Source organism: Zootoca vivipara, chromosome 9 (assembly GCF_965207765.1).
Source record: "Zootoca vivipara chromosome 9, rZooViv2.hap1.1, whole genome shotgun sequence".
Lineage (NCBI taxonomy): Eukaryota > Metazoa > Chordata > Lepidosauria > Squamata > Lacertidae > Zootoca > Zootoca vivipara.
The window spans coordinates 50,878,524-50,891,163 of record NC_142592.1 but is presented as its reverse complement, the minus strand read 5'-3'; the positions used below and the strand labels follow the sequence as shown (position 1 = coordinate 50,891,163).

The window sequence follows — 12,640 nt, the reverse complement described above, 5'->3', positions numbered from 1 at the left end:
TGCCCAGCAGTGGCTGCCTTTATACTCCAGCAAGCTGCCTTGTGAGCACTTGCTGGTTTTGCATCCAGGACAGGGCAGAAAGTTTTGACGGGCACCTTACTAGGTTATGTTGCTTCTGCATAGTGGCTCCGTGGAGGTTCTCTCTTGAGAGAATCAGAGAACTAAATAATTCTAAGCATTTGTTTTTCAGCTAGCTCACAGAATTTCAGGATACTACTGTCCTGATTATCTACCACCACCACTACCTTAAATTTAAACTTTCAAAAGTTTTGAACCTGAGACCAAGATGACTCTGAATTCTAACAAGTCTTAAAATGGCCTTAGGATTTTTTCCCCTCTTTATGCTTTGCATAGCTTGGGGGTGAGGAAGACTGAGCAAATGCTTTTCTTAGTCTATGGCTAGATGGAATGTCTACTGGAGCCCTGCATTTCCAAATTAACACATTTTTATCTTCACAATCCCGTGGCACCAATTAACACTCTGAATGATAAGCTGAATCAGGAAGACTAGAGGATCGGTGGGGGTGCAATTTCTTATTTACAGACTAGCCAGCAGTCAGTGTTAAATGGACCGAAGGTGGTAACCAAAGGCTGTAGTTTGGAATGGGTGAAAGAACATGAATGTTCTTAAAATTAGCCCCAAAGCACAAGGTTTTGCTTTTTCTACTGCAACAAATGGTGAAGCTGTTAGTTCACCCAGGGCCTTGCTAAGATAAGAGACCAGAGACCTATGTACCGGTAATAAGCTGGAGAAAGTAGAACCCAGGCATACCTGCTTTTGAAACCAGAGCTCAAAATTTCTCATTTGGGTAGGGTTAATAGGGTGCACATACATGCTAATAGTATGGTATTTGGTTAGCCTGCTGCTCTGAAGTAGAGCTACTAGAAAGTCTACCTTTTAAAGTTTTCCAGAGTGTAGCTTCTTCAGATAAACTCTTTTAACTCCACCATGTGACAGGAAATGGAAGCTCCATCCATTCCCTGTCTCCTAAATCAGTTAGGTAGCCGTGTTGGTCTGACACAGTCTATATATATATATATATATATATATATATATATATATATATATATATATAATTGTCCATTAGCATCATAGAGACCAGCTAAGTTTGTTCTTGGTATAAGCTTTCGTCTGTGTGCACACGAAGAAGTGTGCATGCACACTAAAGCTTATACCAAGAACAAACTTAGTTGGTCTCTAAGATGCTACTGGACAATTTTTATTTTTTTTTATATATTCCAAAATGAGTATGGGGGTTTGGAGAGCAGAGAGACATGCCAATAAACCCTTGCTTTTTTGACCCCAAGAGAGCAGCTGCCATTGTGTGGCTACCACATCAGTGTAAGCTAAAACATGTTGAGAATAATCTTAGAAATTTGAACGATGATAAAACTTTGCATTTGCACATTCTTCATGAGAGTATGCAGGCTCTTACTACCCTGCCATATGGGCCAAGTTTGCTTTTTGGAAACCCATAGTTAAGAGATTTGGGGAAAGTAACTTTGTCTTCTGTCTCTGCCAATGATATCCTTCTGTACATTTAATTATTAACAATTACATTTCTCCTAACACCTGCTGCATCCTGTATATAGTGTCAAATTTATGCTGGATAACATTTCTGTCTTGCTGATGAATGAAACCCAACTTTTTAAACTCAGCTCTTGTCCTCCCTCTACAGGCGAATTTGCAGCGTTCAAGTAGCCACGGCAACATTGGCAGCAAATCCACTCTCTCATTTTTTTTATAAAAAAAATAGTCTTGTGTTCCTACAGTTTCTTTTTATAACATCCAGACTCTCTTCTGCCCCTCAAAAAAAAAAAAAAAACAGGAAAAGAAAAGAAATTTAGAGGAAAGAGATCTGTACACTTAGAGGAGAGCAGAATGGAATTACCAATCCAACTTTGGGTGGGAAGGGAAAATCCCTTGTTAGGAACCAGAATCTATGCTGCCTGTATGTTCACCTCCAGTCTAAACGCCATGTGCATTTGGCTGTGGCTGCCTGTTCCATTGGCATCATTCCCAGGAGAGAGGAGGGCTCGTGCTTTGACTTTCTGGTGCTCTGGCATGATGAGATTGGAACTCCTACTGCATCATTGGCTTGGGATGGTCTGCTGGTCGGCTTTCTCCCTCTAACAACGAGTTATCAAAGGCTGAACATCTGACGAGACACAGCTAATCAAAACAATCATCCTCGGGTCTGATTTATTTTTTTCCTAGGGTTATGTGTGGTCTTTTTTTTCCTGGTGTGCTTACCAATCAATGGGATAAATGCAGTATATCCTTTTCAGCTGAAGGAGCACCTGCTCTTTCAGGTAAAAAAACCGCAACAACAGGAACATGGCCAGATTGGCAGATACGTGGAAGGGGGAGTCTGAGAAAGGATTAATTTGAAGGAAAAGGGGATGCTGCACCTTCTCTTTCCAGAATTGCTTTTATCTCCTGTTCAGAGCCACCCTTTCCCCTATCTTTCCTTTTTGTACACTTTCAGAAAGGGTTGGGGGGCTTTCTTTCTCTCGCTCATCTGTCCAGCAACAAACGTTTTTACAAAATTGCATCGAAGTGTTGAAACATGTAGCTTCTTTTCATTTTTTGCTGATATCATTTCACTCTGTATGTTTGTGTGTTGCCTTTTTGGGGGGGGTGTCCAAAAAGTCTAATGCAGACTATGAAAAACAAATGTACCTATTTTAAAAGGTGCAAGATAACGTCAGGTACCTAATGTTTCATAAACGGGAGCTCTCAGGTTGAACTGATTATGTTTTAAAAAGGAAAACCCATCTGCAACCCCTCCCTGAAAGAATTACACATTCCAAAAATTGTGCTTTGGTACTTTTTGAAAAAGAACTTTAAAACATGTTGAATCTGCAAACTCAGCAAGTGTGTGTGTTTTAATATGCAGTAAGTTGTCTTAAATGGCAGTCTGCTGGGAAGGTTTTGTTAAGAAATGGTACTTGCTGGATCAACATTGACATCTTCGCTCACTATTTGCCTATCCCCAACTTTTTCTATGTCACTTCTTTTCTTGCTCTATGTCTTGTGGCTTAAAAATGGTGGCGATTGTATTTTGCTTTCTCTCTTTGTCTTACTCTTAATCCTCATTTGCAAAATGGGTCCTAATTCTTATTTTTATCCAGAAAAGGGGGGGAGGGGATGAAAGTTACCCCTAGTTGGAATCAGAATGCTGTCAGCAGAATTCTTTGTTGTGTTGATTAATATAACATACAGTAGATTTATTTTCATTTCATTTCATTTCTTTTCTTTTTGTTAAAGAGCCAACTTAGATGCCACTAGAAAGAAGCTCAATGTCCACCGAAGCCTTGACATTTAGTGCATTTTTGCCCAGTTCCAGAAAATAGGAGGCTGGAGACAACCTCTCCTTTACTAAACATTTCTAGCGGAAGCTGGTCATCTGATGAGAGAGTTTAAGTAGTGATTGATAAATAGCTCTGTTTTTAGGAAAGCTAAGAGAAAGGGAACTGTCTTTCTAGGAAATAAGGTATGTTCATGGAAAGCAAGCATACCCTGTTGTGGTCCTTGTTCTTCTAAACCACAAGTGTCATTTCATTGGATTGTTATTGTTGAGCACCAGGGCGCTTAACAGAAATTAGACCAAGGAACAATTGAAATATGGGACATAATCAAGGTAGCAATAGCAAGTGGTTAGAAGTCACTGGGTCATATTTCATGCCTTCTCTGCACAAGTGCTACTGAAGTTATGGAAGTTCTTGGGCAGTTCCTTTTTACTTCTGCGGCTGGTTGTGCTAGAGAGAATTCCAGTGGATGTGGGCAGGATAATGAGAATAATGCAGTTTGTGTGGATGTACAAAGAGTGTGCCCGACCCACAATAACTCTGAACCAGAAAAACACAATTCTGGTTTGCTGTGCTTTTCTTAGCTGTTTTTGTGTGTGTCGGTGTGCAGATTTGGTTTGAGAGCAGTGTTTCTCAAACTTTCTGAATATGGACCATTCTTCCATACTTACCTTGCCTCTTCTTATCACTACTGCCACCACCCAACCGCTGAACCTGGAGTGGCAAGAGGTCTGTTACAGAGATGAACATTTGGAGACCCTTGCAATTGCTCATGTGTGTGCACACTACAATGCACAGAGACTTTTGGAGTATGCTACTACTGGCATTAAAAGAAGAAAATAGCAAGACGTCTCCTATCATCATCTTAAAACCATGCAAGACAAATAAAAACCAAGCAGTAGCTCTTTGAGACCTGTACATTCCAAATCGCATTGGGGTAATGGGGCAGTGAATAAGGAATCACACCCATAAATCCAACACGAATCGGTGCAAATTTCTGCCAGGGACCATTTAGTCCACCCACATCCTAATTGGTGGGGAGTGAAGGCACCATCTGCTTCCCATACTTTTTGGCTGTAGAATTTTCCTACATTAGTAAACCTCATTTTTGTTTCTCGGGGCTTGAGTGCTGGCAAGCATCACCATGGAAGAACAGGCCATTTAGAGATGTTTGGTAGTTGCAAGAGAGAGAATGTGGGTTTTCCACATGCAGGTTGTAGTGCTTAACTTTCTGATGTGCAAGCGTCCTAGACCAGATTTAGAAAATGCCTAAGCATCCGGTTGTTTGGGCTTTTAGAGGTCTGTTGCTGCTGTTTAGGATGTGGGGATATTCCCGCGCTAGCTAGGTGAAACCTTAGAATCCTCTGGCATTTCCACTTGTTCTCCACAGTCTTGTAGTTCTGTTGCCCCTCCTGCCTAGCCTGATACTTGTTGAGCATGTGACATCTTTCATGTCCCTATTTCTCTTCAGAGCAGACAGTCACTCTGGTGCCTCTTCCCTTTGCCCCCCCCCAAAAAAAATTACAGCTCGAATGTTGACTGCTGGCCAATCCATTGCACTTCACAGGCGGCCCACCCTTTCCTCTTCCTCCTGAGGTTTGCAGCCATTGGCCCATTTTGCACATCACATTAAACCATACTTGTATACCAAGTCTGCCTCAAATCGAGCCAGACTGTTGGTCCCTCTGCTCAGTATTTTTGATGCACTGACTGGCAAGGGCTCTCCAGGATTTCAGATGTGGAATGTTCCTAACCAAGACTTGACTGCAAAGTAGGCGCTCTGCCACTGAGGTATGGCCCTTCCCTTATGCTCAAAAGACCATGCTCCTCTCCTCCCCTGCCTTTTTCAGCACCCTGGGGAAGAAACATACCAGAGGGTGTCTTGTCATTACTTGTGAACCAGTGCTCATAGTCTTTCTCCTAACAACAACAACAATTTCATTATTTATACCCTGCCCAGCCATATGGGCGTATTCCAGCAAATTATAAAAATACAATAAAATATCAAACATTAAAAACTTCCTGTTAGAGGGCTGCCTTCAGATGTCTTCTAAAAGTTGTGCTGTTTTTTTAATCTCCTCGACATCTTTATCTCCTTGACATCATGTCTAACAGACCATGATGGTAAGCCAAGGGCACTGAAGGAAGGAACAGCAAGAGCCTGTGGGGATCTTGTGAGCTGCTGTATTCCAGGATATTGCTCTTTAACTTAAAATCATTGTTTTGTTTAAACTATGCTTTAAGGTGACGTGCAAACAAGGCCTATCCCATATTTAATTGTTCCTGAACAGCAATAAGAAGTGCCCTGAAGCAACATGGGGAAGCAACAGCCCCTTTGCTGCTCTCCAAATATGCTGCCCTTCTAAGGTCTGCTAGTACTAAGGCCAGCCCTGCTTCTCTGCCAAATTTTGAATCATGTACGGGAGACCAAATTCTGCTGAGTTCTATTCTTACCTGCTTAGCTCATTGGAAATACTAGTTGAAAATGCACACTTCTCTTTGGGCTTATAGAATGTTGAATGTGTGTGTATCCCGGCTTGATTGTATTACAACTTTGTTATTCATTCATGTGCAGTAAGGATGTTTTTTTAATAATAAAAATATATAGATAAAGCGGTAGGAAAAGGGTCTTGTTCCCACAAAGCACTTTAGAATGAGCTACATACGCTTTGACTTTTCTCCACTTGCATCTGAACATACTGCAGGTCATTTGGCTGCTGCTTCAGTAGGACATTTATGCTGAAGCTTCCTTTTTCTCCTTCCTGCTGTCGTCCCTGAGTCGCCATAACCTGATAAAACATAGTACAGGTCACTTTAATTCTGTGCTCTCACTTGCTTGAAATTGCCCTTAAATTTGAAAATGAAGAATCCGCCTTGAGCTCTCCTGAAAAGATAGGCAGGTGGGCTCCAACAGCGGATTTGTTTTTTCTAAGACACTGTTGTCCCATGGTCTAACTGCTAAATTCCTCAGCGACGAAGGCGACAATGCACACGAGACTTGATGCCATCTTTGTACTGGCATGGCACGTGCATTGGCACCATCCTTGCATTGGCACTGGGGATATTTATGCAAAAGTTGTTTGCAGTGCTGTTTGTTGCTTCGCCGCCAGGTTTGGGGGTTTTTTTCGATGCTGGGAGACAGTAATGGGCAGCAGTTGACCCAAACCTAGTTTGAGATCCACCGTAACCTACACCCTGATCATACCTGCTGTAAGTTTCTGCTACTCTTTGTGAAGGGCATTCTTACACGGCAATTTCCACTGTGAAAGAGCGTTACATTTTGATCTTCTGTGTGGGAGCAGGTGCTTCTGGTTTGGTTTTTTTGGGGGGGGTTGTAGCAGAAGGCTTAGTGAAAGAGTTCTGGTAGGGGGTATGTGTTTGCAGGTGTGTTATACTGAATCACTTTTTGGACCGCGAGTGCAGCATGTGTAGCACAGACAGTTCATAGTACTGTAGCTAATTAACTTACCGTCCATTGGATGTTGCCCGAAGGGAATGACCCCGTTGAGCCTTGCGGGACTATGTTCTGGATTCACTCTGAACCAACTTTGGCTAGGTTAGCTTTGAGATACGAAATTGCACCAGAGTCACTTATTCCATGGCTTCCATTCTTCTTTCTTTGGTAGGCCTAACTACGTGGGTAGTCTAGAACTGTATTCAGTTACAATAATCTCGGGTGTAATTCACTGCTAGCAGTGGAGAGGGAGTGCACCAGAGTGTCTTCAGTCAAGGTACACGGAGCCACCCCAACTGTAGCTTGTTCTGTAATGCTCAGAGATTTCATTGTCCCACCCACTACGCAAGGTCAGCTCTGCCATTAGGCAGGCCACTCCTAATGCGCGAGGCAGCAGGGGCAGGCCACGTCATTCCTGAACCCCCTAGCCATTCCCCTTTGTCGGAGGGCAGAGCTGCATATGCTGCAAAGTTGTGTCCCTCACTCCAAACTAGCCTGCCTCCAATTTGGTGGAGGATATTACCCTGCCACCTGTGTCAGAAGATAAGATTCACTTCCCAGTCCAGCCAGCCTCTGTATGTAGAATGGGGAGAAGGTGCCATCCTGCCCTCTACCTTAGGCAGCAAAATGTCACGGGCCAGCCCTTTACTCAAGGCAACGTAAGCTAGCTGAAAACCCCCAGGACCTACACTTCCAAAAGGGAGGGCAGATGGGAATGCTTATGGGGTTTGTGTTTTTGTGTTTTGTTTTGTTTTTAGGGTTGGTCGGACCTTTGCCAATGTGGTTTTACATAAGCATGTTTGGTACCGTACATACTCGTCCAATAAAGCAGGTCGCTTGGTGTCTCTACGTTTGGCTTCATCTGCAATCTTAATCTGGAAGAGAGGCAACTTGCAAAAAAATATATTGCTTAACCTTTTAAGATTTGCTTTGACCCCGGAGTATAAGCCTGTCTGTGCTCGCACCTGAGAGGGAAGGTAGTAAGCACACGTAAGTGAGGTTTTGCTTTATAATGGATCCCTCACACTTAAACTGGAAATGTATACTCTCTAAAATATTTCCTTTGCAATTTGCCAAATGATCTGTGCCTTTTGTGACTTTTGAGAAATTCTAGAGATACCTGCGTAGGTGCTTTATCTAACTAGGTCAGCAGCTTTGCATTTCTTCCATTTTCAAATGTGGGTGGAACTGGAGGAAACCCATCTATGGAACAGGATCTCCTGACCACTGAAACAAATGGCGCTAGTAGACCTGCAGCATAAATGTCAATTTATCTTAGCTGAGCTTTTTCTGGAGATGTTCCAAGTCGATTGTGCCCGTAGATAGAACACGTATCTTGTGTTTCCAAGAGCAAGTTTTTCTCTCCCCAAAACCCTCATATGTTGATGAATTGGAAAAACACACCTTAAACTAATTATAGAAAAAGAACCAATGGCATTTGTAAAGGAGGGGGGAAATGGAGACATCATTGCCTCTTCTGAGAGCCAGCCATTTTATAAAAGGAATTGTAGCATGAAGGTGGAGAAGAGTACCTTTTTTGAGACTTCACTGTAACTAGGGGGGGGGGGACCTGTTTGATTGCTAATATTACTGGAAAAGGAGGGGGTGGTTATGCTTGTAACCATAAACAGGATTACAACCCAGGATTGCCAAGACCCTTTTCTCTGATTGAGAGGTGTCCGATCTTCTTCAGGCTTCCTATTGTTATAGGTAACCTGTCTATAAACCCCAACCAGTTTTTTGTGGGATTTAAGTTGAAAGATCATGGATAAATAACAGAGAAGCAGTCAATAGACTAAAAGTACTGAAGTTGTATCTTCCGTAGTGATGCTGTTCTCCATCCACCTGCCTAGGAAAAAATTATGGGTTGGATTTTGAACTGGCCTCTCCAGTTTCTTTCCTACCCTTTAGGTTCTTGGCCCGCTATTAGGATTTATGTAGAAGCGGCATTAAGTGTATGAATTAGGATAGAAACGCAAAAGCCCACATAGCCCTGAGATAGGTCCCTTTCTTAAAAGAGCACATAGATAATAATGATAACACACAAAGCTGCTTTACAGTGAGTCAGAACGTTTTGTCTGTTTTAGCAAGAATAGTCAAGTCTGACTGGCAGCCAAGATTTCTCCAAAACCTGCAGCAAGGGATTCTGCAATTGAACCCTGGGCTTCCTGCCTGCCTAGCATGTACTGCACCACTGAGCTGTGGCCCATTCCACCCCTCCAAAAAAATATAAGTCTCATGCAACACTATCATATGCATAATTACATGGAAGTGAGTCCCACTCTGTTTACTCACAGGTAGGCGTGTACATGGTTGCTGCTTTAGTTGTTTTATTTCAGACCCCGTTTTTGGCAGCTGTAGTGGGTTTGAGAGCATTCTGAAATTTTCTAGGCATTTATTTTGCAATTGCCAGAGCAATATCCATCTGTTCCATTCAGCCTCTGGTATGTACTCTTTCTGCAATTACCTTGGAGCCGTAATTAAATAGAATTACTCTACCTTCCCCTTTCTGAGCTAGGGAAATGCAGAGCAGAAGACTGTGCCATTATGGATTGTCGGGGGGGGGGTGTTTGTTTTTGACATCTAAGGTATTGTGCTTCATTTGCGCTCTGCCTAGTTAATACCCTTCCACTGGTTTTATGCTGTTTGGGAGATTCCAACAGGCATGTTAGGACCTACAGGCTTGTGGGCAGGGGAGTGGGGAGTGGGGAGGGTTGGAGGTTGGTGGGGGCAAGCATTCATTTAGGCACATATTGAAATAGGATGATAAAATGGACCAATGCGGGGAGGGGAAATGTGGGAATTGTTGTTTAGGTTGAGAGTATACGGCCGAGTTTGAATAACTTTTGATTAAAATGATTTTTAAAAATAAAAAACCTAAGTGCAATAAATGTACTTTGAAATTCAAAGCTGTGAAAGGTTCAAAGAAACACACCTCGTTCCTTCCAGATTCTCCTCCTTTCTCACTCCTTCCTGTGACTAAAATTGGGCAGTGACCAGCTTGCATGTATCCCGTAGATTTAGCCCCAACCCCCAAAGCTTGGGCAGGTTCCCATGTTCAGTTTACACAATGACCAGACAGAAGCTCACCCTTGCCCCAGCTTTCTTTTTCATAATGTAGACCTCCAGTTTGTTAGAATTCTGTTAGAATTGACTTGACAGCAGTTTTACCCATTTCATTCTCACAAAATAATTCCCTTGCCATGTGACTGATGTTGGCCAATACTTATTTTGCTCCTAGCTCATGGCGCCCTGCATTTTGAGTAGGGAGAAGGTCATGGGAGTATATTGTGATCAAAGAACGGAGTGCCAATTGAAAGCTGAGCATTGCTTGCCCATCCACTGGACTGCAATAGCCCTTCTAGCCTGAGTCGGAAGTTTATGTAACCAGCACCTCTCCTGGCTACTAGGGACCAGTGAAGGGCAAAACAGTTGTTTCCAAGCAGCTGAAAACAGTAGTCAACATCCTTGCTTTCTGTTCTCTCTGAAATACACATGGGCTTTTTCTTTCATTGCTCCCATTTCCTTTAGAAGATTTTATAACCACATTTGGTTACATGTGCTGTCCTTTTTCTCCTAGACCACACTACTACTTTCCAATGAGACTGGGAAAATGCACTGTAGTTTATCATTCTCTCCATTCCTTCAACAATAGCATTCCAATCTGTTGTTTCATTGTAACACTACGAACTAACAGGTGCCTACCCACAAACAACTTCAAGGGTTTGGCTGTTGCAAGGGAATAGGCAGTTCGTAAGATTGTTGCTTTTAATGGCCCCTATGCCCATCTTTCTCTGCTATAGCAACCAGGATTCTGGTTATCCCCTGCAATCATACCTGGTGTAAAGACAGATGAAACTGTTGATGCATTGTGGGGCGGGGGGAGTTGCCACTGGTATAAACTTGCTGTCATTGTGTGCTCCCCACCTTTATAGCGATGGGCAGAGTCTTTCGAGTAGAACTTGCCAACCCTAAGCACTGTACAGTTAGACCCAGTGGAAGTGATTGCGCAAGTCAGATGACACACACACAAAATAATGTTAAAACAGTTACTCTAGAAAGGAGAAATGTGTATAGTGTTTTTAATTAGTGCAGTGAAATTCATATCCCAACCCAGCATTCCTTGAAGCTGTATTTGCCACAAGATGTTTTGAGCCTCCACAAGTCTGCAATTTTTAAAGTCTGTTCTTTCTTCAGAAGACAATTGATATCCATAGCTTACTTTTTAAAAATGACAATGGAGTAACTAAATGTTTAACGGCCTGTATTTCTAAACTCATAGGAAAATGTTTATTTTCAGCTTTCTGTCTCATGGATCACTGCAGCTTTTCCTCCCTGACTCCAATTATTTTTCCTTCTCCCCGGTTATTCACTGTAAATGCTCACACAGATTAATTTTGGTTGTTTTCCTCCCATGTTTAACCCCTTAGCCTAAACTCCCTTCATTTGTATTTTGGAGCTTTTTTTCTCTCATGTAAATTTGTACAGTGGGAAATATTGTCCAGTTTGGTTTAGAAAGCATGGAGACATAAACTAAAGTTTGATAGCTGAAAACAGAGATTGAAGAACTATTTGTGTAAAGTTATTTAAAGAACTCTGTATTATATAAAAAGTTAAAAAGTTCTATGTATTTGATGTGAATACTGCTATAATAAAGATTGACTGCATGGAGTCTGTGTAAGAGTGTTAATAAAGGGGGCGAATTCACAGCTGAAATCAGAATTGGATGGGTCCTTGTAAGCCACCTAGTCCAACCCCTTACTCCAGGAGTGGAGAAGCTTTTCCCCTCCAGGTGTTGGTGAACTACAGCTTCTATCAGTGCCAATGGCCAGGGATTATGGTAGTTTTGACTTCAACATCTGGAGAGCCAAAGGTTCCCCTCACTTTGTTTACACTCCAGGAAACTCAGAGCTAGAGCATCTCCAACAGATGGCTGTCCAACCTCTGCTTTGAAGACCTTCAATTGAGGGCAGGTCCATCACCCCTCTAGGTCCCTGCTTCCATTATCAAATTGCTGTTACCATCAAGAGGATAATTCAGATATCCAACTGAGATTTATCCTCCTGTAACTTCAGCCTAGTTCTGCCATTTGTGGTGGCGGAGAACATGTCTCAGCACTTCTTTAAAATCTGAAGTCTGAAGAGGGCAATTATATTCTACCGACCTGTCTTATTTTAAGTATTCTATAGCACCTTTCATAAAATCATCGCATAATTGTCTTACTACAGAAGTAACTGAAAATACATTCAAGTAAATTCAGCAGTGTTTACTATAGGACAAAAATTAATTTGGGATAGCTGTTAACAGCAAATTTGTATGCAATGGTCAGCAAAAGCTGAGCACAAATGAGTTTTTACTAGGTGCCGGAACACAGTGAATCTCTTCTCCAAGCTACCTGAACCCAGTTTCTTCTGTCTTTCTTCACAGGAATTGTTTTCCATACCCCATATTGTTGCTCAGCTCTAAACATGTTTGAACTTGTCTGTATCCTTAACATGCAGGAACCAGTACTGCTCTCAATTGTATATAGCTCAGCTGCAGCTGAAGAGTGCAGGTGAGAAGCAAGATGCAAACACCTCACGTGTAACAAAATGGCTTCGCTCTACATGGGAAGAACCATGGCCCAGTGGTAGAACCAATCCCTGGCATCTCCTAAATAAGAGTTTCTGAAAGAGAACATGTAGTCACACTAAGCCACAGCAGACCCTTAGTTCTGACCGTAGCTGTCAACTTTCCCCCTTTTTTAAGGAAAATTCCCTTATTTCGAATAGGATTCCTCGCGAGAAAAGGGAAACATTGACAGCTATGGTTCTGACTGTTATTAGCTAGAAGGTATATATGGAAGTCAGGACTTTTACACAATTGGAAGTTCTA

At 42.2% G+C, this 12,640-nt stretch overlaps 1 protein-coding gene across 2 annotated transcripts in view; it reads left to right on the top strand.

Moving 5' to 3' along the window:
• Positions 1-1,743, top strand: part of BRAF (B-Raf proto-oncogene, serine/threonine kinase) — a 50,161-nt gene extending 48,418 nt beyond the window's left edge. For both annotated transcript variants that reach the window (XM_035126518.3, XM_035126517.3), the window contains one exon: positions 1,680-1,743. In XM_035126518.3, the coding sequence (XP_034982409.3) occupies positions 1,680-1,702 (23 nt within the window). In that variant the 3' untranslated portion in view covers positions 1,703-1,743. The remainder of the gene's footprint in view (positions 1-1,679) is intronic.
• Positions 1,744-12,640: the final 10,897 nt, after the last annotated feature.